The sequence below is a fragment of the Polypterus senegalus genome, unplaced genomic scaffold (assembly GCF_016835505.1).
Source record: "Polypterus senegalus isolate Bchr_013 unplaced genomic scaffold, ASM1683550v1 scaffold_3577, whole genome shotgun sequence".
In the NCBI taxonomy this organism is placed as follows: Eukaryota; Metazoa; Chordata; class Cladistia; order Polypteriformes; family Polypteridae; genus Polypterus; species Polypterus senegalus.
The window spans coordinates 13,870-39,944 of record NW_024384281.1 but is presented as its reverse complement, the minus strand read 5'-3'; the positions used below and the strand labels follow the sequence as shown (position 1 = coordinate 39,944).

Genomic DNA, 26,075 nt, shown 5'->3' with positions numbered 1-26,075 from the left:
GAGAACAAATAAATTCGTTTTTTTTGTGAGTTCTAATGTGCATAACTTTTGATCAGTCACACCTACAGTGATTCTGACTACTAAGGGTGAAACTAGAGAATGTTACCTTTACAAAGAGACCAAACATGTGTTTATACTCCAGGTGGTTCAATAACAGCAATGATTCTAATTTGGAGAGGTCGAATTACAAGATTTAGCAAAAATGATAAGGGGTTTAACCCTAACGAGTGCAAACACAAACCTTACAATAATTGTTTTTTTCTAGAGATATCAAAATACATTTTTACATTGAAAATCTGAAATTGATATTTTTATGTGAAAATAATACTACCTCCATATACTGTACAATATGAAATATAGAGGGCGGCACGGTGGCGCAGTGGTAGCGCTGCTGCCTTGCAGTTAGGAGACCCGGGTTCGCTTCCCGGGTCCTCCCTGTGTGGAGTTTGCATGTTCTCCCCGTGTCTGCGTGGGTTTCCTCCCACAGTCCAAAGACATGCAGGTTAGGTGGATTGGCGAATCTAAATTGGCCCTAGTGGCTTGGTGTGTGTCCTCCGGTGGGTTGGCACCCTGCCCAGGATTGGTTCCTGCCTTGTGCCCTGTGTTGGCTGGGATTGGCTCCAGCAGACTCCCGTGACCCTGTGTTCGGATTCAGCGGGTTGGAAAATGGATGGATGGATGAAATACAGACCTGTCATTCATGGGCAAAGCCACCCTATCAGATGAACCAGCAATGATTTATTTTAATGAGCAAAGTACTCGGTTTTGAACAAATAATGTATATAAAATTGTACCTGTATAAGAAGGAGAAGAGACATCCCAGCATTTTTCCTGAGTGGTTCTCTCTCCTTTTTTCCCAGAATTCTTTGCCAGATCATAACAGCAATACAGCTTCTCAGCAGTGCAATATCTTGTATAGTGACTGCATGTGCTGTGCTGTTCTTCATCTTAAAACAATGACAAGCACCTATAAATCCGTATATGAATTTTATTCTTTTTTTCTTAATGGCCTATTGTAAAAGATAATCATGGTCAGATTTGAGAAGAAAATAAACAACAAAGGGTTCTGAATGTTAAACATAAAAGCATTTTCAATAAGGCACGAGAAGTATTCTCCATTAGCAGCAGTTATTAGCTGTTACAGTGGCTGGAAGGAGATTCCCCCCCCTCCCCCGCCCAGATTTAGTGAATTTGACATTTGAATGAAGTGTGGTTGCCTAGCAACACTTTACAGTAGACTTGCCATCACACTTGTAAAGAATCCTAGTCATTGAATGGCACTTTATGGGTTGTTTCACTCTGCACAGACTGTTGGCCTGCTAAAGCACCTTTTCATTCTGAGATGGGTTCTCTGCATGTGAAGCTGGTTCTTTGTGCTTTGAAAAATTTTCATAGTAGGTTGAATGAAATGGAAGTATTTAATACATGATAGGCTACCTAGCAGGACACTAACAAATTATAAAAAAAACAACATAGCCTGTGTTTTTGTATGCAGTGATAATCCAGAATCTGGACTCATCGGTCATTTCACAAACCCGTTACCATCTTTTCATGGTTACTGATTGTATGGATCCTGTTACAGATCTAAATAAATAAAGGGTTCTTTCTGGAACTTTCATGTGGATCAGTCTTTTGGGAACCAAAATGGTTCTCCTATGACATTGCTCTGAAGAACCACTTTTGCACTTTTTACTTTTAAGAGTGTACAGCAAAATCTAAAAAGACGACCTCTAGACTTTAGCCAAGAATCTCCTGAAAGCACAAGTTAAGCAATGGCTAGCTGTGCTATCTAACCGGTGGAGCCAGTGACTTGGTCAGCTATTTGTCCAGTTAAGAAGATACCGTATCTACCAGCAGTATAGATTTCTGGGACTTGCAAACTCTTTTTATTGTACTTGATTCAAATATACAACAGACTTGGACTGTTTCAATGACAGCTTTTTACATGAGCATATCTGTAGTCTATCATAGAGGACAAAACTACAGCCTCTAAATCAATGGATCTCACATAGAAAAGTGCCAGTTTGTGAGAGATTTGTGATACCCCATGAACTGGTACCTCAGCACACACTCGGGTTCTGGGCGCCTGTAATGTAACCAGGTGGATCAGTGGTGTATTGGGAGACACAGAAACAAAGATATTCTAAAGAAAAGAAATGTTTATTAAAGTGCCTGTAAGAAAACAAACAAATAAACAAACAAAAAATAATCCAGAGTTATGCATTTCACAGTATACTGTACACACACACAAACAGATACATAATATATATATAATATATACATAAATATATATATAAAAAAATATATATATATATATATATAAATATTATATATATATTATATTTTATAAATATATATATATAAATAAAAAAAAAATATATATATATATATATGAATGACAACAATAAACAAAAATAAGTGTAGGTGAATCTGTGCAGTATTTACATGGCTCAAAAATAAAGGTGATGAGAAAACACATGATTAGACAACTCTTCTTCTTCTTCTTCTTCCTCCTCCTTCTCCCAAGACAAAAATCAAGAGAACAGAAAAAACGGGCATCAAAATCAAAAGTGGAAAAAGAAAGCGGCACAAGCACAAAATACAGAAAAGTCAGTGTAGGAAATCAAAGAACACTCTATACAGGAGTGCTAGATGAGGATCGCTCAGTCACAATCGCTCAGCTACCTTCTCTCCGCTACGCCAGCTGGTCGAAAGGCGACACCTGCTGGGTACTTCTCAGTTTTTACCTGCCGAGCCAAATACCTGAACAACCATTCACTCCGGCCGACACCCACCTTTCAGCGATGCCGCTTGTCACCCTGCACCCCTTATAGCCTCAATTTGGGTAGAAGCCTTTTTAAATTTCGGGTGTCTCGTTCGCACGTCCGTGCATGGCTGCTGCACGCACACACACACCTCCAACTTCATACAGTTTTCTGAAGTTGCGTTCATTTTTTTTTTATTTCTTCCTTCGGGGCGTACGATTTTATGGCTGCTCTGCCCGCCTGATTTCCGTGCCTCATTTGTCTGCGGTTACTCTGCCACAACTCCAGTGGCAACACGGATGTCCTTCCAGAGTAGAGTATGAAGTAACACCGGGATGTTGGTGTGCTGGCATTCGTGTATTAACGTGAATGACAGACCTCCTCACCCACGTCTCCACCAGTGCCGTGCCTCAATACCCCTACCATGTTTTAATTTTAATTTAGAATTTTAAATTAAATTTTAATTTTTTATTCGCACTTCATGGTGTTACTGTGGACCCTGAACTTCGCAATTTCATCTATCTGCATACTTGTCTATGGTTGAGATGACAATAAAAACGTTTGCTTTGACTTGACTTATCTGTTTGCTCCCAAAGCCTTTTCAGCATCCCTGCAGGTAAGCCCTCTCTTTTTATAACTAATCTATACAGAAGTCAAGCTGCTCGAGTTAGTTATTAGTCTCCCAAAGTCCTGTGATCCAGCCAATCACAAGATTACTTTCCTTTTCTCACGCTTCTACAACCAGCATATCATTCTTTAGAGTCACTTAAAATGTTCAAAAATCATACTCACTGTTCTACAGGAACAAATTAAAGCCTAAATGAAAACACTCAAATACAAGAAGGATATGTGATCAAGGATTACATTTGAACACTCTAGATGAGAACAGGGCATTAAGCCCAAGAAAGCTCGCCAGTCCTATCCACTTAATTATTCTGAAAGAACATCAAGTCAAGTTTACAAACTCTCTAAAGTCTTACTATTCCAAGTGTCTACCATTCTTTGTGTAAAATTTACCCTTAACAAGTTTCCAACTGTACCCCCTTGTTCTTGATGAACTAATTTTAAAGACGTAATCTCGATCCACTGGACTAATTCCCTTCATAATTTTAAACACTTCAGTCAGGTCTCATCCTAATCTTCTTTTGTTTAAACTGTAAAGGCTCAGCTCTTTTAATCTTTCTGCATTATTCATCCCCTGTAATCCTGGAATCAGCCTAGTCACTCTTCTCCTGACCTTTTCTAGCTCTGCTGTGTCCTTTTTGTAGCCTGGAGACCAAAACTGCACCCAGTTCTCCAGATGAGGCCTCACCAGTGTGTTATAAAGCTTGAGCAGAACCTCCTGTGACTTGTACTCCACACATCAAGGCGCTATATAACCTGACATCTTGTTAGCAAACTTAGTGGCTTCTGAACATAATAAGGAAAAGTTTCTTACCCTCTGAGGATGTGCATGCATTCTATTTACACCACACACCCTAACTTATCTACTTAGCTCCTCAAGTTTTGTTACAAAGCACACACTAGTTATTGTACATAGCGCTTTTCCTCTGAGGTCACCTATAAAATACAACTGCTGGCCATAGACAGATTGTTTTCTAGGTGTCTATAACCTTATGCATTGTAAATGACAGGAAGTCATGCTAACTCAGATATTACAGTAACATATAACCAATTACTCCCATAATGACAAAACTAGTCTTTAAGATTAGAAGCAATAGTCTAGAGTCAGATTAATGTTCTTATTCACACATTAGTTGGACAGATTTGGCTGTAGTTGAGCTGGATGAGTAAAGCAAATGAAGTTTGTTCTTTGTGCTTTAAAATGAGTAGTCATGGCCCAACCATTTGTAGCATCTTACCAGCAAAGAAGATGGCAGTGGTGATGAACTCACACAAAGTAAGCACTTGTTTGACAACATAAAAACATGAAACTAGATGTGGGCCACAAACATGTTCACTAGTTTTCCTTCCTCTCTTTTTTTCCCCGAACCTACTCCATCTGAGCTTCCAACTCATTCTCTCCAACATGAAACCTTTTGTGTTTCTGAAGGCTAACACTGTCAGAGAATAGTCTGTCACATTCAGAACAGCAATACACCATCTGTCCAGTGTGAATCTTAGTGTGGTTCTGAAGACCCCTCCTGGTTGAGAATCGTTTGTCGCATTCAGAACAGCAGTATGCCCTCTCTCCAGTGTGAACAGTGGTGTGTTTCTGAAGACGGCTACTGTCCAAGAATGATTTCCCACATTCAGAACAACAATATTGTTTCTCTCCAGTGTGAATTTTTATGTGGGTCCGAAGGTGGCTCATATCATAAAATCGTTTGTCACATTCAGAACAGCAGAACGGTTTCTCTCCAGTGTGACTTCTTTTGTGAGTCTGAAGATGCCCACTGCTGGAGAAACGTTTGCCACATTCAGAGCACGGATATGGCCTCTCTCCAGTGTGAATTCTTTTGTGGCTTTGAAGGCTGCTGTTGTCTGAGAAACGCTTACCACATTCAGAACAGCCATATGGCTTTTCTCCAGTGTGAATTCTTCTGTGAGTGTGAAGACTGCTACTGAAAGAGAATAGTTTACCACATTCAGAACAACCAAACTGCTTTTCTTTGAACTTCATTTTTCCAGTATGAATCATTTTGTGCTTCTGAAGGTTACTGCTGTTGGAGAATAGTTTTCCACATTCATTACAGCAATATGGCTTCTCTCCAGTGTGAACTCTTGTGTGCTTCTGAAAGCTGCTTATCTGTGAGAATCGCTTGCCACATTCAGAACAACAATATGGTTTCTCTCCAGTGTGAATTCTCGTGTGTTTCTGAAGGCTGCTACTGGTGGAAAACTGTTTGCCACATTCAGAACAACTAAATGGCTTTTCTCCAGTGTGAATTCTCGTGTGGGTCTGAAGATGCCAGTTGGTGGAGAACAGTTTGCCACATTCAAAACAACAATGTTGCTTCTGTCTAACGCGATGTGACTTATCTTTGCGTTTAGATTTGTGGTGGACACTTTTGAGCTGCTCTTGGTTAGCACTGTGTACCTGTACGTGAGTCCTGCATGCATCTGTGCTTGAGGGTTTCACAACAGACAGAAATCTATCCTGCAAAGAGGCCGCCATTAAACTCTGTATTCCAAAAGTTGAAGTCTTCATATTCTTATCATACAGCGGCTGTTGTGACCGACACCGACGAGTGGGTTGATTGAACGATGATGAGGGGAAGCTGTCTCTGTCTTGTAAATCTGCAGAAATACAAATGATGTATTTAAGGGATAATGAAAGTGGTCTGCCAAGAGTGGTATTAAAATAGCTCATTACTATTGAAATAAACCCAAAGTCAAACAACTGTACGACACTACTATTTTTTTTTGGACACAGACATCCACTTAATGATCCCGATAAATACAGGCTTAATTAACAAATAAAAAGAACTTGTCTAACACTGACAAGTCACAAAACACTAAAATATATAGAAATGCAAGCAGATGAATTGTCAAGCATCCTCAGTGTCTTAATTGAAATTTATAATAAGTCTTAATAGCATAAAGTTTCTTTGAAAAGCATACATTAAAATGAAATTTATGTGGAAAATCACATCAATGGCTAATTTTGATTTTCTATGTTAACACTTTTCAAAAATTTAGAAAACTTCATACACTACAGAGCAGAGGCCACTAAATGCTTTATATACTGTATTTATTTAACTGATGTCTTTATCCAAGGCAACTTACAACATTTATGATACAATTGGTTCCATTTCTTTTTGGTTTTCCAATTGGCAGGTGAAGTGACTTGCTCAGGGTCACACAGTGTCAGTAACGGGACCTGAAGGCACAACCTCAGGGTTTGAAGTTTAAACCACAAACCGCTACACTGCACAATTAAACTGTTGTTAAAAGGCACAACACACAAAGGCTTATAGAACTGCACTGGGGGAAAATTATTTCATTATATTTTCACTTTTTTATCATACTTAACCACCTTATGACAGCCTCTTTTTTGTCCGTTTCTTTACTTGGACATAAATTCATCATAATTAGTGTTCACGTTCCATTTAGCAAAGTAAAATGCAAACAACTGTATATGTGGAGAATGAATTATATTGTGCACATAAGATAAAGCACAATTACTTGCAAAATGTAAATTGTTAAAAAAATGTCAGTCAGTCATCAGCCAACACAGGGTCACGGGGGTCTGCTAGAGCCAATCCCATCCCACCGCAGGGCACACACACACGCGCACACACCAAGAAAACACTAGGGCCAATTTAGGATCGCCAAGGCACCTGACCTGCATGTCTTTGGATTGTGGGAGGAAACCCATGCAGACAAATGGAGAACATGCAAACTCCACACAAGGAGGACCAGGGAAGCGAGCCCGGGTCTCCTAACTGCGAGGCAGCAGCGCTACCACTGCACCACCCATGTAAAAATTGAATTGTATTAAAAAAATACATACTGACTGCTATTTCTTTATTGCCATAAGTACTGGAATATATTTCTAAGCTGTATGGCAATAACAGAGAATTTTCTTAGGAATAGCCAAGGGAAATTCTGTTTCAAACAGGTTTAATTTTGCCTTTTGTTGTAGCGGTGGGCTCTGTGTGAAATGAAGGCAGAAATGAGGAATAAAGAATGTGGATGTCTTGGACCTGGCAAACATAAAAAAACATAAAAAGGGCCACCACACCATATTTTAAAAGCATACATTACAAATTCAAAATGCATTTCAGATTTGTTTGAAGATACTTAACAAGAACATAGTCATTAATAGGAAACAGGGAAAATAATAGATGGGAACTTTCAGAAAATAATAGATGGGAACTTTCAGGAAATGATTCTTGTGGTTCACAACGGTGTAAAAACTATGAAATGGTGAACACTGTTAAGAGCTTCAGGCATGAAGGCACTAACTTTACAGCAGCACAAGTAAAGAAATATATGACAAAGCACTACAAGTTTTAAAATGTACTCGGAGCGTATAAAAGTGTATGACCTACGCCAGTACAGAAGATGGCAGTAATAATACAACACACTGAGTAGAAACTACTGGGCCTTTACTTCTTATTACTCTGTGATTTTATGACCATTGGAAATACTCGTTCTGTTCTGTTCTCCTGGTTCTCGAGCTTTAGTTTGTGTTTTGGATAGCAGTTTGAATTTGCAGCTTTGTTTTTCCTTGTAGAAGCATACCTTTCTGAAGCTCTTTTTGTTTTCATTTTATTTTATAAAACTAGCAAAATACCCGTAGTGTGTTAAAGAAGTAATGAAAAAGAAAAGGAAACATTTTAATAATAACGTAACATGATTGACAATGCAATTGTTTTGTCATTAGTGTTGCTGGCATGCATATATATATATATAGTGGAATGCAAAAGTTTGGGCAACCTTGTTAATAGTCATAATTTTCCTGTATAAATCGTTGGTTGTTACGATAAAAAATGTCAGTTAAATATATCATATAGGAGACACACACAGTGATATTTGAGAAGTGAAATGAAGTTTATTGGATTTACAGAAAGTGTGTAATAATTGTTCAAACAAAATCAGGCAGGTGCATAAATTTGGGCACCACAAAACAGAAATGAAATCAATATTTAGTAGATCCGCCTTTTGCACAAATTACAGCCTCTAAACGCTTCCTGTAGGTTCCAATGAGAGTCTGGATTGTGGTTGAAGGTATTTTGGACCATTCCTCTTTACAAAACATCTCTAGTTCATTCAGGTTTGATGGCTTCCGAGCATGGACAGCCCTCTTTAACTCACACCACAGATTTTCAATTCTATTCAGGTCTGGGGACTGAGATGGCCATTCCAGAACGTTGTACTTGTTCCTCTGCATGAATGCCATAGTGGATTTTGAGCAGTGTTTCGGGTCATTGTCTTGTTGAAAGATCCAGCCCCGGCGCAGCTTCAGCTTTGTCACTGATTCCTGAACTTTGTTCTCCAGAATCTGCTGATACTGAGTGGAATCCATTCGTCCTTCAACTTTGACAAGATTCCCAGTCCCTGCACTGGCCACACAGCCCCACAGCATGATGGAACCACCACCATATTTTACTGTAGGTAGCAGGTGTTTTTCTTGGAATGCTGTGTTCTTTTTCCTCCATGCATAACGCCCCTTGTTATGCCCAAATAACTCAATTTTAGTTTCATCAGTCCACAGCATCTTATTCCAAAATGAAGCTGGCTTGTCCAAATGTGCTTGAGCAGACCTCAAGCGGCTCTGTTTGTGCTTCCTCTGCATCACTCTTGCATACAGCATCTCCTTGTGTAAAGTGCGTCGAATGGTTGAACGATGCACAGTGACTCCATCTGCTGCAAGATGATGTTGTAGGTCTTTGGTGCTGGTCTGTGGGTTGACTCTGACTGTTCTCACCATTTGTCGCTTCTGTCTATCCGAAATCTTTCTTGGTCTGCCACTTCGAGCCTTAACTTGAACTGAGCCTGTGGTCTTCCATTTCCTCAATATGTTCCTAACTGTGGAAACAGACAGCTTAAATCTCTGGGACAGCTTTCTGTATCCTTCCCTAAACCATGATGGTGAACAATCTTTGTCTTCAGGTCATTTGAGAGTTGTTTTGTGACCCCCATGTTGCTACTCTTCAGAGAAAATTAAAGGAGGAGGGAAACTTACAATTGACCCCCTTAAGTACTCTCATTTCTCATTATAGGATTCACCTGTGTATGTAGGTCAGGGGTCACTGAGCTTACCAAGCCAATTTGAGTTCCAATAATTAGTTCTAAAAGTTTGGGAATCAATAAAATGACAACGGTGCCCAAATTTATGCACCTGCCTGATTTTGTTTGAACAATTATTGCACACTTTCTGTAAATGCAATAAACTTCATTTCACTTCTCAAATATTGCTGTGTGTGTCTCCTATATGATATATTTAACTGACCTTTTTTATCGTAACAACCAACGATTTATACAGGAAAATAATGACTATTAACAAGGTTGCCCAAACTTTTGCATCCCACTGTATATACATATCTACATATATACTGTATATGCACACACACACACATATATACAGTATATATATATATATATATATATATATATATATATATATATATATATACATGTATATATTAGGGGAGGGACTCAATTAAAAAAATTAATCTAATTAATTAGAGGCTGTGTAATAATTAATCTTGATTAATCGTATGTAATCACACATGTAAATTTGCCTCAAATCGTAAATTTTTTTTTTAATGTAAAAGGGTTTAAGTGGGCGACAGAATCAAATAATAGACATGGATATGAATATTGTAAACTCAAGCTCTTTTAATTTCTGAAAAAAAAAAGCATTTAAACTGCATTTCAATTCAAAACAGAAACAAACATATCATCCCTGGCTAAAATTGGGCAGACTTAAAAATAAAGTGGTATTTTAATAACTTTAAGCACATTTTCAGAATGGTATTTTCTTTAAATAATAATAACCAAAATTTCAACATAAAGTGCAGTTTTTCTTCTTAAAAAATAAGTCAGAAACATAAAAGGTAATTTGACCAGCTTAATCTTTAAACTCTGAGTAACCTCAGCCAAAATTATTTTGTACATTAGGCTAAAACAGTGTGATCATTGAACATTTTGTAATTAGATGTAATTAGAATTACTAACGGTCACGGAAGTCCAATGATCCAAGTTTGCTTGCTTTTCAGTGTTCACATAACCACGCTTTTATCAAGGCTTCGCTCGGGTAGTCTTTTGAAATGAAATTTTCCTCCGAACAGTCGTAGGAACGCGCTTCATTCCGACTCTAACATTTTTGTAGCTCTGATGTGTGCATCAGTGTAATAGGTGTACCAGGAAATCATGCACTGACAAAAGTTCCCCTTTTCTTGTAATGCAAAGTGTGATTAAATGCATTATTTTTTAACGTGTTATGGAGCTCATGCATCAAAGCTTCTCAGCTGTGCTTGTGCTAAGAAAAGGAAAAATTTTAAAAATAACGTAACATGATTCTGCGTTAACCGCATATTTTTTCATACGTCTCAAACCAAGGGGATGCGAGGGTAAAATGAATCGGGAAGCGCGCGTACATACTCAGTGCATCCCCTCTCAGGAATCGAACCTCGGATGTCGGCGCTTGAGGTGAAGCCTCTACAATTGCGCCACAGCGTGTGGCTTGTCTATTTGAGAGTATGTAGATAGGGGTATATATATATATATCGGATATATCGGATATATATCCGTCCTGGTTATGTTGGGGGCCTCGGGTACAGGGCTTGGAAGCCCAGCCCTGTAGGGACCCGTGGCCACTGCCAGGCGGCGCGTTGGTGCCTGAGGAACCCTGGAGCCCAGCACTTTCGCCACAACAGGAAGTGCTGGGGGGGAAGAAGACAGGAGACACCCGGACAGCTTCCGGGTGCACAGCCGCACTTCCGCCACACAGGGGTGTGTCAAGGGGAGTGCCGGGAAGCAGCTGGAGCCCATCTGGGTTCCTACTTAAGGGGCCGACTCCCTCCAGTCATTAGCGGAAGTCGGGTGGCAGAGAGACGGAGCTGGAGAGAGGACTGGAGGTGGCCAGAAGAGAAAGAGAGGCATTGTAAGGTCTGGACATTGGGGGAACGGTGCAAGAGGCACTGAGGAGTGTACGTGAGCGCAACTGTAAATAAATTGTAAATGAAATGGGTGTGTTGGGTGAGAAATCGGTGTTCATCTGTTTGTGTCCGGGTCCCCTACCACTATATATATATATATATATATATATATATATATATATCCACGTTACGCAGCGGAGAAGTACTGTAGTGTGTTAAAGAAGCTATGAAAAAGAAAAGGGAACATTTTAAAAATAACGTAACATGACTGTCAATATACAGTATTTGTTTTGTGAGTGTTACTGAGTGTTGCTGTCATCAAGGATTTGATTATCATTATTTCTTTCAATCAGGTTCGTATTTGTAGGATGTGTTGTGTTCAAGTTACATTCCGTGTTTGTCAATCGTTGTAAAGATGACAGGTTTCATTCATTGATTCGTTTCTTACTGCATCAATAAACAGCTCGTCTTCTTCTTTATCTGAGACCTGACACACTGCATGCATGGATTTTTTTTTTTACACTGTCTTCCTTTAGCGGGACATTGACTTTTCCCAACGTGTGCTTTGTTTCCACAGTAGCTGCACTTATGAATATGCTTGTATGTATCATACGCTTCATATTTTTTGCTGCCTTTTCAATTGTGTAATTCGGTTTTTGTTCAGCGCTCTTTGGAACTGTTGTCTTTCATCTGTGCACTGCGTCAGTTCACGTGAGCCACTCGGTGTACATGCATCGAAGGTTCCCAGCTGTGCTGGTGCCATCTCGTGCTATGTCCATGGCTGTATTTAATGTTACCTTAGTCCTGGCACTTAAAACTTTCTCTCGCAGTTTCGCTGAGTTTGTGTCAAACACCACCCTGACCATCTCATCTTCCTCTCCATAAGCACAGTCCTTCACCCGTGAATATTTAGTGGGAGTTTGCTATTGGATTGCCGCTGACGGACGGCCTTATATGGGCAGGCACTAAATTACAAACGCCAGCGGCAGCCTGTCTATGAACTTAATTTAAAGTGTAGGTTTACATCGTGCTTTGTTTCCAGTAGCAGAACTCATGAATATGGTTGTATATGTCACTCGCTCGCTTCTTATTGTTTCGCTGCCTTCTCAATTATATAATGCATGTTTTGTTCAGCGCTTTTTTGTGCTCTTCCTGGTTTTGTACGTACTGCATTGACAGTCAGTTCACGTGATTACGTGAGATGCGTGATGAGGTCACACAAAACTCCGCCCCCCATGGCCATCCAGCTCAACTCCATTACAGTATATGGAGAAAAATAGCTTCCAGTTATGACCATTACGCGTAGAATTTCGAAATGAAACCTGCCCAACTTTTGTAAGGAAGCTGTAAGGAATAACCCTACCAAACTTCAGCCTTCTACCTACACAGGAAGTTGGAGAATTAGTGATGAGTCAGTCAGTCAGTGAGGGATTTGCCTTTTATTAGTATAGATTATTATGATTATATTTTATAAATACATATTCAAATACTTTAAAGATAATGTCATAGGGGAAAAAGCTGAAGCCATTGCTCGATAATGTGACAGTCAGATGTCAGAATTTTCAAAAAGCTCATCCACACTACCATGCAAGATCAGGTATTTTGAAATGTATACACTTTCTATACTAATCTTTAAAAGGACTATTTTTTGGTTGATGGACAGTCAAAATAAGCTTACAAACAAATGTGTTTTCATATTTATCCATGCCAGTGTAGACTGGCGCTTAGTCTTAGCACATGTGAGACTTGATCCACTGCTCCTATAGAGCTAGCTGGTCATAAGCAGACACACGGCACATTGTCAGGGGGCTTGGCCGCTCACATGGCCTGCTCTTCTTCACTTCAGCCACAAAGGTGATGACAAGGAAAATGACTCCTAAACCTGTGGTAGAAGCTGAACATCTTAATTAAAGAAAGAAACATCCTCTAACAGGACTAATCAGTGATCAGGCAGGAGAAAAGCTCTTCATGGTATCTTTTAAATTACTCCTCGGCCAAATGCCTTTGAGGGAGCATCCATCAAAAGCAGTCCATTACAGCCTGGTCAGGGTAACAAAGAACAGAGGGTCAGTTTATAAACTATTTTTCAATCAATGTATACATTTACTCTGGTTGGTTCATTGGTTTACACCCAAATGACTTGCATAAAATAAAAGTCTGTTATATTATATTCTGGTTCTACTTATACCTTTGGGCTGAGCCACCACCATTGAAATTTCTGTACATATAACGACTGTCCATTCTGGTTGTCTTTACAAGACATCTGCCGACTTCTTTGTCATCTTCCAGTACATTGTGTTGTTCACTTGACCTTAATTTGGCTTCCAGGTGTGCCTGCAAAGGTTTCTGACATTTATTAACCCATTACGCTATTTCTTTAAGATGAAAGCTAGATTATCCTAAAATTATTCTTCCACAAATCCCACCACCGACTTGCACCCTCCACTCTCCAGCATACATACATGTGTATACATGCAGCACCCATTCCATTATGGTGTTAAGAATTACGGAGAGCACTGAAATACCAAGACATGATCATCAGAAAATGAGACTTAGTCTGAGATAGGCAAAGGTTTAAACCGTGAGATCAAACTAAAGCAGGTAACCAGGAATAAAGGGGCTCTCAACCATGTCAAGACCCAGAAAGAACAGTCCTATTGCTAGGGCCTACTTGAGGGAAACTACTAAGTACTGCTAAGAGAAATGATGACGATATTTTATCAAGGAAAAGGAGTTTAGATGTAACAGCCCTGACCATAGCAGTCACATGATTAGAGAAAATAAGGTATGAAGGTGTGAACTAAAAATAAGTAACTTTCTGCTTAATAATAAACAACACGTGCAACGTTCCAATGTTTTTGAATTCTTTATAACGTTCTACTTTGTCTCCTACTCTTTGTCTTTTATTTCTGGCCCCAGGCATGGTTAACTACTGTGCATCCGGAAAGTATTCACAGCGCATCACTTTTTCCACATTTTGTTATGTTACAGCCTTATTCCAAAATGGATTAAATTCATTTTTTCCCTCAGAATTCTACACACAACACCCCATAATGACAACGTGAAAAAAAGTTTACTTGAGATTTTTGCAAATTTATTAAAAATAAAAAACTGAGAAAGCACATGTACATAAGTATTCACAGCCTTTGCCATGAAGCTGAAAATTGAGCTCAGGTGCATCGTGTTTCCCCTGATCATCCTTGAGATGTTTCTGCAGCTTAATTGGAGTCCACTTGTGGTAAATTCAGTTGATTGGACATGATTTGGAAAGGCACACACCTGTCTATAGAAGGTCCCACAGTTGACAGTTCATGTCAGAGCACAAACCAAGCATGAAGTCAAAGGAATTGTCTGTAGACCTCTGAGACAGGATTGTCTCGAGGCACAAATCTGGGGAAGATTACAGAAAAATGTCTGCTGCTTTGAAGGTCCCAATGAGCACAGTGGCCTCCATCATCTGTAAGTGGAAAAAGTTCAAAACCACCAGGACTCTTCCTAGAGCTGGCTGGCCATCTAAACTGAGCGATCGGGAGAGAAGGGCCTTAGTCAGAAAGGTGTCCAAGAACCCAATGGTCACTCGGTCAGAGCTCCAGAGGTCCTCTGTGGAGAGAGGAGAACCTTCCAGAAGGACAACTATCTCTGCAGCAATCCACCAATCAGGCCTGTATGGTAGAGTGGCCACACGGAAGCCACTCCTTAGTAAAAGGCACATGGCAGCCCACCTGGAGTTTACCAAAAGGCACCTCAAGGACTCTTGGATCATGAGAAACAAAATTCTCTGGTCTGATGAGACAAAGATTGAACTCTTTGGTGTGAATGCCAGGCGTCACGTTTGGAGGAAACCAGGCACCGCTCATCACCAGGCCAATACCATCCCTACAGTGAAGCATGGTGGTGGCAGCATCATGCTGTGGGGATGTTTTTCAGCGGCAGGAACTGGGAGACTAGTCAGGATAAAGGGAAAGATAACTGCAGCAATGTACAGAGACATCCTGGATGAAAACCTGCTCCAGAGCGCTCTTGACCTCAGACTGGGGCGACGGTTCATCTTTCTGCAGGACAACAACCCTAAGCACACAGCCAAGATATCAAAGGAGTGGCTTCAGGACAACTCTGTGAATGTCCTTGAGTGGCCATCCAGAGCCCAGACTTGAATCCGATTGAACATCTCTGGAGAGATCTTAAAATGGCTGTGCACCGACACTTCTCATCCAACCTGATGGAGCTTGAGAGGTGCTGCAAAGAGGAATGGGCGAAACTGGCCAAGGATAGGTGTGCCAAGCTTGTGGCATCACATTCAAAAAGACTTGAGGCTGTAATTGCTGCCAACGGTACATTGACAAAGTATTGAGCAAAGGCTGTGAATACTTATGTACATGTGATTTCTCAGTTTTTTTATTTTTAAAAAATTTGCAAAAACCTCAAGTAAACTTTTTTCACATTGTCATTATGGGATGTTGTGTGTAGAATTCTGTGGAAAAAAATGAATTTAATCCATTTTGGAATAAGGCTGTAACAACAAAATGTGGAAAAAGTGATGCGCTGTGAATACTTTCTGGAAGCACTGTATCTTGGCACAAAGTCTCGTCTCATGGGACATGAAAGTATCTCTCTGAAAAAGTCTTGTTTCATCCCAGGATTTTTTTATTATAATAGAGAGATTTCTCTCTTTGTATGTTGGGAATTAAATGGGGAATCCATGGTGGATTCCTAAGAATCTTTTATGAGTTGTCTTCCCAAGTGAAAGCACACTGCAGCAGAACCAATTCTTGATATGGTAAACCAATCTGAGATGATCCTGTGGTGACTATCCTTTAGTGTCTATCCTTTGAGAAGAGTAGACAGAGAGAGAATAAAATCTTTAAGTAAATTGTATGTGAAAGTAGTCTTGATTTTGAGCATTTCACATGAATATATGATATTCCTCCACCGAGCAGAGATTCATACGAAACAGGAATTTGTGAGCCTGATCGCCTGTGGTGTTAACTGAAGAAGCTGTACATCATCATGTCATTACAAAAGATGGAGACCTGACTGTCTAAAAGAGGTAAGGAGTGGGTTGAAGGACACTCTGTAGGGTGGGATTATGACAGGTATGATCCAGACCCCCACCAACTGTTTATGTAAATCACTCTCAGGCTAAAGTGTCCGTCACCCCATTAGGATTACGGCTCAGATGTGAAATATGTCTTTCCACAACATCTACTTTTGGTCAAACATTCTTCCACTATCTTCATGCTTACCATCCATCCACACATGTTGGCCTTTTTACTTGGCTGTCATGCTGCAAAATGCAATCAAATCCTAACATTTTAAAGGAATAAAAGGGATGAATTACAGAGGGACGAATGTCACATTCGATTCAGAACTTGCATTTAAGTGTTAAACTATTCACCACAAAACCCATAGGTCCAAATAAGTCTTCATTTCTGCAATCACTTCAAATGAATGGGAGCAGCCATCAGGTAATTCACAGAATGTACAGAACCTGACCCCATTTTTATTTTATTTTTTTTTTTTAGCACCTACCTTCTCCAGCAGGACTTTTCAGGTCAGATTCAGACTTCACATGGACAGAATGATGCACCAGGGAGCTGGGACTAGTGGGTGTGAAGGCTAATCCAGGAGCCTCTTCATCCTGATGAAATGGCCACACGTCAGGCTCTCTTTTAAGGTCTTCTTCCTTTATACTCTCTACAGATTCCTGTTTCTGCGTGTTTGTGCTGTCACACATTGGTTCAGGGTCTTCTTTAATGACAACTGTGACCTTTTCACACCCCTCCTCCATAATACAAAGACACTCCTGTTGAAGGTATGCAGATTCCCACTCACAATCCTCTTTCTTAATGTCCACACTTCTTTTCTCATTAGCATCCATGGAAAGAAGGCCCTTATGCAGTTTGGATGGGTTCTTTTCTTCCTCACCACACTCTTCTTCTGGAACCCCACCTTCATGTTTAAATTCCATCATCACTGATTCCTGGATGGGCTCCTCCATTTCCTCTAACAGGAGATGGCAACTTTCTTTTAATCTGTAGGAAGAGCAGAATTTAGAACTTAATGTAAAAACACTGAACACATTAGGGTCAACTCTGTCAGTGGCTCATTAAAAGCTCATTGCCCACCAACTTATCTGGACTTCGTACAATGTGGAGGATAATATGGCAAACTCTTTCTGAAGCGTGTGATTTACAGTTTAAAAGACAACATGTGGGAATTGCAGCCACATCATATGGGAATTAAACAGTGTAGTGAAAAAGTGATTTGCCCCTTTCCTAAAATCCACTATTTTTGTATATTTCTCAGAATGAATTGCTTCAGAGTTTTAGATAATTATGTAATACAAGATAAAGGCAACCAGACTAAATAGATACCACCATTTGTAAAGTTTTACTTGAAAAGTCAAGCAAAATGAAACCTTTTATTGGCTAACTAGCTGGCTATCTGAACCGGAGGGGCACCAATGTATTGGAGAGGCGTATGTGTAGCCTAGTCGAGGATTGTTTAAACTAGGGAATGGGGGGGCAGGGAGTTTAGGACAGGACAGGTTTAGATCTATACATGGAAGAACAAACAATGGTGTAGAAATAAAAATGCATAGTAATGTAAATTCTAAGCAAACATAAAGTAGAAGGATTAACACATTAAAAATAGCTTGCCTTAATGCTAGAAGTATCAAAAATAAGGTAAGTGAGTTGGAGTTGTATGTAGCAGAGCATAATTATGATATTATAGCAATAACGGAAACCTGGCTAAATAACAAAGATGGGGATGAGTGTAACATAGAGGGATACACATTTTTAGGAAGGATAGACAGAACAGAAAAGGAGGTGGGGTTGCTGTTTATGCCAAACAGGAATTAAATGTAAGTCATCTTCAGTTGGATGATGAGCCCCATCTTAGTGAGGACATGTGGCTTCGCCAGGAAAATATTAGGGAAAAAGGTCTTATTTTAGGAGTGTGTTATAGACCACCCAATTCAGACAGTCTTTTTAGTAATATCAAAAGGCAAATTTACAGGGGGATATTATAGTCATGGGGGACTTTAATTATCCAAATATTAACTGGGATAACCTTACAGATGGAGGAGCACAAGAGCAGGAGTTTTTAGAAGTAATCAGCGACTGTTTTTTACACAGCATGTTAAAGCACCAACAAGGGGTGAAGCCTGTCTGGATTTAGTATTCTGTAATAATCAGGATAGAATTGAGGGTGTAGAGGTGATTGAACCACTAGGGTCAAGTGACCATAATGTAATACAATTCTCAGTATTTTGTAAGAGTACAGATGCAAAGACTAAAATTGTTAAGTTGAACTTTGGTAGGGCTAATTTTGAGCAGATGCGACAAAGTCTAAGTAGGATAGACTGGGATAAGCTTTTAAATGTGGAGACAGTCGAGGAGCAGTGGAACAGGTTTAAAATGTTTTACATGTAATGCAGGACAGATACATACCTAAATTTGGAAGTAATAGGAAACTAAAAAACTCCACGATGGATTAATAAAGATTTAAAAAGAAGTTGCAAAGGAAAAACTGCTGTATAAGGCATATAAGACTAATGACTGCAAAGAGAATGTAGCGTATGAGAAAATGAGGGCAACCATTAAGAAGGATATCAGAGAGGCTAAAAGACAGTTGGAGAGGAATATAGCAGATAAGGTGAAAGAAGACCCCAAGAGATTCTTTCAGTATTTTAGTAGTAAAAGAACAGTTAAGGAGGAGGTCAAGTTCATCAGGAATAGTAAAGGGAATTAAAAGATACAGACAATGAAATAGCAGATGCCCTAAACTTACATTTTTCTGAGGTGTTTACAAGTGAGCAAGTGGATAACCTGCCAGAGGTAAACACAACTACTAAGGAGGTACTGAGGGATTTGGAAATTGTAGAGGGAGAAGTGCTGCTCAGATTAAATAAGATGAAATCAAACAAATCACCAGGCCCAGATAATATTTATCCTCGTGTTCTTAAGGAGGCTAGTGAGTACATATATAAACCCTTGACACATTTTTAGGAAGTCACTGTGCACTGGAGAGATTCCAAAGGACTGGAAAATGGCAAATATCATCCCATTATATAAAAAGGGTGACAGGGCAGATCCAAGCAACTATAGGCCAGTAAGCTTAACAAGCATCACAGGAAAATTAATGGAAGGAATTATTAAGGATAAGATTGAGCAACACATGACAAGGACAGGAGTTATTCTGAACAGTCAGCATGGGTTCAGAAGAGGGAGGTCGTGTTTTACTAACATGTTGGAATTCTATGAGGAGGCAACAAAAGGATACGATCAAAGTGGAGCTTATGATATTATTTATCTGGACTTTCAGAAAGCATTTGATAAGGTGCCACATGAGAGGTTGGGCATCAAGTTAAAAGAAGTGGGAATTCAGGGTGATGTTTTTAGATGGGTGCAGAATTGGCTCAGACACAGGAAGCAGAGGGTGATGGTGCGAGGAACCTCATCAGAACTGGCGATGTTAAGAGTGGTGTTCCACAGGGGTCAGTGCTAGGGCCGCTGCTATTTTTAATATATATAAATGATTTAGATAGGAATATAAGTAACAAGCTGGTTAAGTTTGCAGATGATACCAAGATAGGTGGATTAGCAGATAATTTGGAATCCGTTATATCATTACAGAAGGACTTGGATAGCATACAGGCTTGGGCAGATTTGTGGCAGATGAAATTTAATGTCAGTAAATGTAAAGTATTACACATAGGAAGTAAAAATATTAGGTTTGAATACACAATGGGCGGTCGGAAAATCGAGAGTACACCTTATGAGAAGGATTTAGGAGTCATAGTGGACTCTAAGCTATCAACTTCCAAACAGTGTTCAGAAGCCATTAAGAAGGCTAACAGAATGTTAGGTTATATAGCACGATCTGTGGAGTACAAGTCCAAGGAGGTTATGCTCAACCTTTATAATGCACTGGTGAGGCCTCATCTTGAGTACTGTGTGCAGTTTTGGTCTCCAGGCTACAAAAGGACATAGCAGCACTAGAAAAGGTCCAGAGAAGAGCACTAGGCTGATTCCAGGTCTACAGGGGTTGAATTATGAGGAAAGATTAAAAGAGCTGAGCCTTTACAGTTTAAGCAAAAGAAGATTAAGAGGTGACATGATTGAAGTGTTTAAAATTATGAAGGGAATTAGTCCAGTGGATCGAGACTTGTTATTTTAAAATGAGTCATCAAGAACACGGGGACACAGTTGGAAACTTGTTAAGGGTAAATTTCACACAAACATTAGGAAGTTTTTCTTTACACAAAGAACGATAGACACTTGGAATAAGCTACCAAGTAGTGTGGTAGACAGTAAGACGTTAGGGACTTTCAAAACTCGACTTGATGTTTTCTTGGATGAAATAAGTGGATAGGACTGTTGTTGGGCTGAATGGCCTGTTCTCGTCTAGAGTGTACTAATGTTCTAACTAAAAAGATTACAACATGCAAGCTTTTGAGGCAACTCAGGCCCCTTCTTCACTGCTAACTCTTTTAAAAGAAGGAGCATCTTCTAATACACAATGTGACAACTAACTCCAGAACTCTGATAATGACATGTAATCACATGTGTTATTAGGCTGCATGTTTTCTAATGGCACTTTATAGTGTCCTGTAAATAAGAACTGAGCACCAAAAGGCTTCTGGGGGCTCAGTAGCTCTCTTAGACAGCAGCCTTCAAATCAGATGTCCAAATAGCTTCGATTGTTGTCCTGTTGTTAGTTGCCCGTTGAGATGGTTTATGACTAATAGAGTTCAGATTCTTAAGCATAACGTTTTTGAAAGTGGTTCCTGACGGAGTGTTAAAATCTCTGTTGAAGTCTCAAGTTAAAATTGTTAGCCGCATTGGCCCGTGATGGAGAGCAAGAAATTGTGGGGCCTAAATGATAGAGTCAGACAAATCGAGAGTCAGTATGAGCTGCAGGCAATGCAGCCGTGAGGCTGTTTAAGTGTAATGTAAATTCCCAGAGCACTTTTGTCACGCATGTGCATCAGAGGGACACCTCGTAACACCCCACCGAGATGTCAGGGGGCGCTGCCGTTAACAATTTTGTCTTTGTGTTGTTCTTCCTCCAAATTTAAAAGACTCCTCCTGAGGGCAACTGACCACACCCCTCCAGTGGGACCACTATAAAATGGAGATAACCCCCTTGAATGTCAGTGTCTGATTTGGACCCACACCTTAAAGAGTACAGCATGCTCTAATTTTCAATGCACTAAGAGATTTCCTTTACTTCAGCCATTGATGTAATTACTGTTTACTACTGTACCATTGAGATCCTATTTACTTTGTTCACCCAAAGATTAAAAAAGGGATAAACATGGGCTGACAGACGCCTTTGGTTTTATTCCTCTATAAATACTGATTATCTGTTATCATACATTAAAATTTCATTTTTTTCAACAAATTATAAAGTTTTTCAAAGTACAGACAGCCAACTTCATAGACAGAAGTCTTCCCAGAATGCAGATGGTGCTTTGTCAAGCAATGGCTCTACGAGGACACACAGAAGTCAGTAAAGAACTATAAAGTGCCACTAAAGAATCAGGATTTTCAAAAGAGCACTAAAAGTGACAAGCAGCATTTGGTCTTATCCAATAAACAAAACCAGTTACCCTTTTATGAATGAGTTGTTGTATTTATAAGTAATGCATCTTCATGTTTAAAAACTCCCTTAAATGCTTACAATAATCAGATGACACAAGTAACAAATGAGAAAGAAATAATGGGTTTTGGGCTCGATAATTTCTCCTTGGCTTAATTTTTGTAGTGTGTATTATATATATATATATATATATATATATATATATATATATATATATATATATATATATATATATATATATATATATATATATATATATATATATATATATATATATATATACACACGCTAAATATATATAATGTACATATACACATACAGTAGTTAGATTGATATTATAATTATTTATCAATTTCATATTTGTTATTAAAATTAGAAATACGGAAAAGTTAAATAGAAAGGATCAATTTGAAATTTTCATTAATTGATAAAGCTCCAGATATAAACACCACTCATTAATGAGGAACAGTCAGGAATGTCGCATTCAGAAATTCAGTCCCAAAAGCAAAATTTAGGCAGGTATATAAAACTGCCCAAAAAAATTAAAGGAACAGTTTGAAAGCACATCAGATCGCAATGGGAAAAAGAAGTCCTCCTGGATATCTTTACTGATATAGACTGGGTAATGTGTTAGGAACGAAAGGATGCCACATCGTTTGATGGAAATGAAAATGATCAACCTACAGAGCCCTGAATTCAAAGACGCCCCAAAAATCAGAGTGAAAAAATTATGTGGCAGGCTAGTCCATTTTGCCAAAATTTAATTGCAGCAACTCAAAATTGTATGCAGCACTTTGTATGGCCCCTGTGTTCTTGTATACATGCCTGACAACATCGGTGCATGCTTCTAATGAGATGACAGATGGTGTTGTGGGGGATCTCCTCCCAGATCTGGACCAGGGCATCACTGAGCTCCTGGACAGTCTGAGGTGCAACCTGGTGGCATTGGATGGACCAAAACATAATGTCCCAGAGGTGTTCTATTGGATTTAGGTCAGGAAAGTGTGGTGGCCAGTCAATGGTATCAATTCCTTCATCCTCCAGGAACTGCCTGCATACTCTCACCACATGAGGCCAGGAATTGTCGCGCACCAGGAGCCACTGTACCAGCATAGGGTCTGACAATGGGTCCAAGGATTTCATCCTGATACCTAATGGCAGCCAAGGTGCCTTTGTCAAGCCTGTAGCGGTCTGTGTGACCCTCCATGGATATGCCTCCCCAGACAATCATTAACCCACCACCAAACTGCTCATGCTGAATGATGTGACAGGCAGCATAATGTTCTCCATGGCTTCTCCAGACCCTTTCACTTCTGTCACGTGCTCAGGGTGAACCTGCTCTCATCTGTAAAAAGCACAGGGCACCAGTGGTGCATCTGCCAATTCTGGTATTCTATGGCGAATGCCAATCGAGCTGCATGCTACTGGGCAGTGAGCTCAGGGCCCATTAGAGGACATGGGGCCTTTGGGTCACCCTCATGAAGTCTTTCTGGTTGTTTGGGCAGAGACATTCACACCATTGGCCTGCTGGAGGTCATTTTGTAGGGCTCTGGCAGTACTCATCCTGTTCCTCCTTGCCCAAAGGAGCAGATACTGGTCCTGCTGATGGGTTATGGACCTTCTATGGCCCTCTCCAGCTCTCCTAGAGTAACTGCTTGTCTCCTAGAATCTCCTCCATGCCCTTGAGACTGTGCAGGAGACACAGCAAACCTTCTGGCAATGACACGTATTGATGTGCCATCCTGGAGAAGTTGGACTACCTGTGCATCCTCTGTAGGGTCCAGGTATCACCTCATGCTACCAGTAGTGACACTGACTGTAGCCAAATGCAAAACTAGTGAAGAAACAGTCAGAAAAGATGAAAAGGGGAGGGAAAAATGTCAGTGGCCTCCACCTGTTAAACCATTCCTGTTTTGGGGGTCATCTCATTGTTGCCCCTCTAGTGCATCTGTTGTTAATTTCATTAACACCACAGCAGCTGAAACTGATTAACAACCCCTCTGCTACTTAACTGACCAGATTAATATCCCATAAGTTTCATTGACTTTATGCTATACTCTGATTAAAAGTGTTCCTTTAATTCTTTTGAGCAGTATATATATATATATATATATATATATATATATATATATATATATATATATATATATATATATATATATATATATATATATATATATATAATCCAATGTGTGTATATATGTATGTTCAAGCATCACGTCCGAACAGCTGGAGCGATTTGCATGACACTTGGTACACACGTTTCTCATTGGTCGACTGAAAACACTGAAGAGTGAAATCAGCCCTAACCCACCCCCTTCTGGGTATGGTGAGGGCTGATCTTGCGCTCTTGTATGCATGTTATCATCCAGTTGACACTCGGAATGACCACCAGGGGGCAAACTAGAAGTGTCTGCCAGCTATCTTTATGTTTGAGCAGCACCGCGCCCCTGTTGCTTTTCAAATTAAATAGAGTTGGCCGGTTCCGAGCGTCAACTGGATGATAACATACATACATACATACAAGACCGCAAGACAAGCACATTAGTGAGTCTTCATTGTTTGTTCATTTATTTTTAAAGTTGTGTGGTTTTTTTTATTTTTTATTATATTTTTCTAAAAAAAATTAAAAAAACACTTTGTTTTCCTCCTGGATATTTCAGCTAGTATATACACACACTCATTATACTGTAGGCATCTATGCTTGCCATTACGGGAATTGTTGCGCCACGGCGGCTGTTTCCCTTACTTGACAGGGTGAAGACTGGTGTACTACATTCGCACGTACGCGTGTGTGTACTGTTACAATATGTTATACATGGCCAGCAGGATGTGACAGACCATATATGGTTGAATTGTAATTTGAGTGTGTGACATCATCGAGATGCGCGAGTGAAGTAAAGGATTAAGCACAAGAAAACCTGCGTTTCTGAGACTCCTTGTTTAGAAGGGATAATTGATTACCGGAGTGAACTAAGCTTAAAACATGTACCTGGAAAAATAAATCTCATTTTTCGAATTAAAACATTCGCTGTAATTCATACGGTCAAAGTGAAGTGAATGTGTTGAAACTTCCATCGCGCAGGCGACGCTTTGCCTTAAGTAGCGGAGCCCACAATTAAACACAGTGAAACATACTCGCCTGCACGGATCTCTGCGGCCACTAAAAAACAGGAATTCAAGTTTAAGCAAGTACCGCGTATCTCTACGCTTAACCATTCAAGTAGGACTCCACTGCAAACATGAAAAACTGCGGAGACTTGGTGACCACGAAGCGGGACGGACGTGTTGACACCGAGATGCTTAGCAGACAATCGGGATACGGCAGACAAAATGGATCGGCCTACAGCTGCTGCTGGAGCGACCACCGTGTCTCACACTACTTTGAGCACTTCAATGGGTAGCTGGACCAACTCGTTTGCTTCCAAATGAGAAATAAACTATGAAATCAATAGGCTTTGTGTATTCACAACCGTTGTGCAGATACAGAGCTCAAATCCCACGATCAGCCGACGGAAAATAAAGCAATATACACGGAGCAATGGCTATAAAAGGGGGACACATAGGTCTCCAGGCACTTTAAAGCATAAATAGGGATGACTTCACTGACATGTGAGAAAACCAGGGTACAACGGTGAGACTCGCAGCACTCGCCGGCTACAACGTAACAATAATAATATCCGACACGTGTTGTTACGGTGTAATTTATTTTACCCACTGTCTTTCTTTCATTCATATGTTACGTAGGCACATACCTTTTATCTTCGGCAATCTCATTCTCAAACCAAGCCTCAGGAGCTAACCAGCATATGTGCCTACCCGATTTGCGCGCGCAGGCGTGTTGAAAGCCTAACATGCCGTAAAGTGTTCACGCATGCGTTAAACAGATTAGGCAGCACCGTAAAGTGTGTGATGACGTAGCCTTTCAATACGCACGCGCATGCAGATCGGCCGTCAACAACGGGAACCGGGTAGTGATACACATCGCATGCGCTTAATGAAAAAATATTAAAAAAAATCACTTTTTCGGCACGGCCCGATCAGAACTGTGAATGCAGCACATTTTGACATTACGGTTTATTCATTTTAGTTCCACAGTAGTTGACCATAATGAAAATATCCTGCAAAATAAACGAAGCAGCTTCTGTGG

General features: G+C 39.9%; 1 protein-coding gene across 1 annotated transcript; it reads right to left on the bottom strand.

Annotated features, from left to right (window-relative positions):
• Positions 1 to 4,751: 4,751 nt before the first annotated feature.
• LOC120521923 (gastrula zinc finger protein XlCGF26.1-like) lies at positions 4,752 to 25,715 on the bottom strand. Its single transcript, XM_039743193.1, has 3 exons — positions 25,681 to 25,715; positions 16,847 to 17,349; positions 4,752 to 6,005 (listed from the first exon to the last, which is right to left on the bottom strand). Exons 2-3 carry the CDS (start codon positions 17,313 to 17,315, stop codon positions 4,759 to 4,761), a joined length of 1,716 nt encoding a protein of 571 aa, XP_039599127.1. The 5' UTR covers positions 17,316 to 17,349; positions 25,681 to 25,715; the 3' UTR covers positions 4,752 to 4,758.
• Between the last annotated feature and the right edge of the window lie 360 nt (positions 25,716 to 26,075).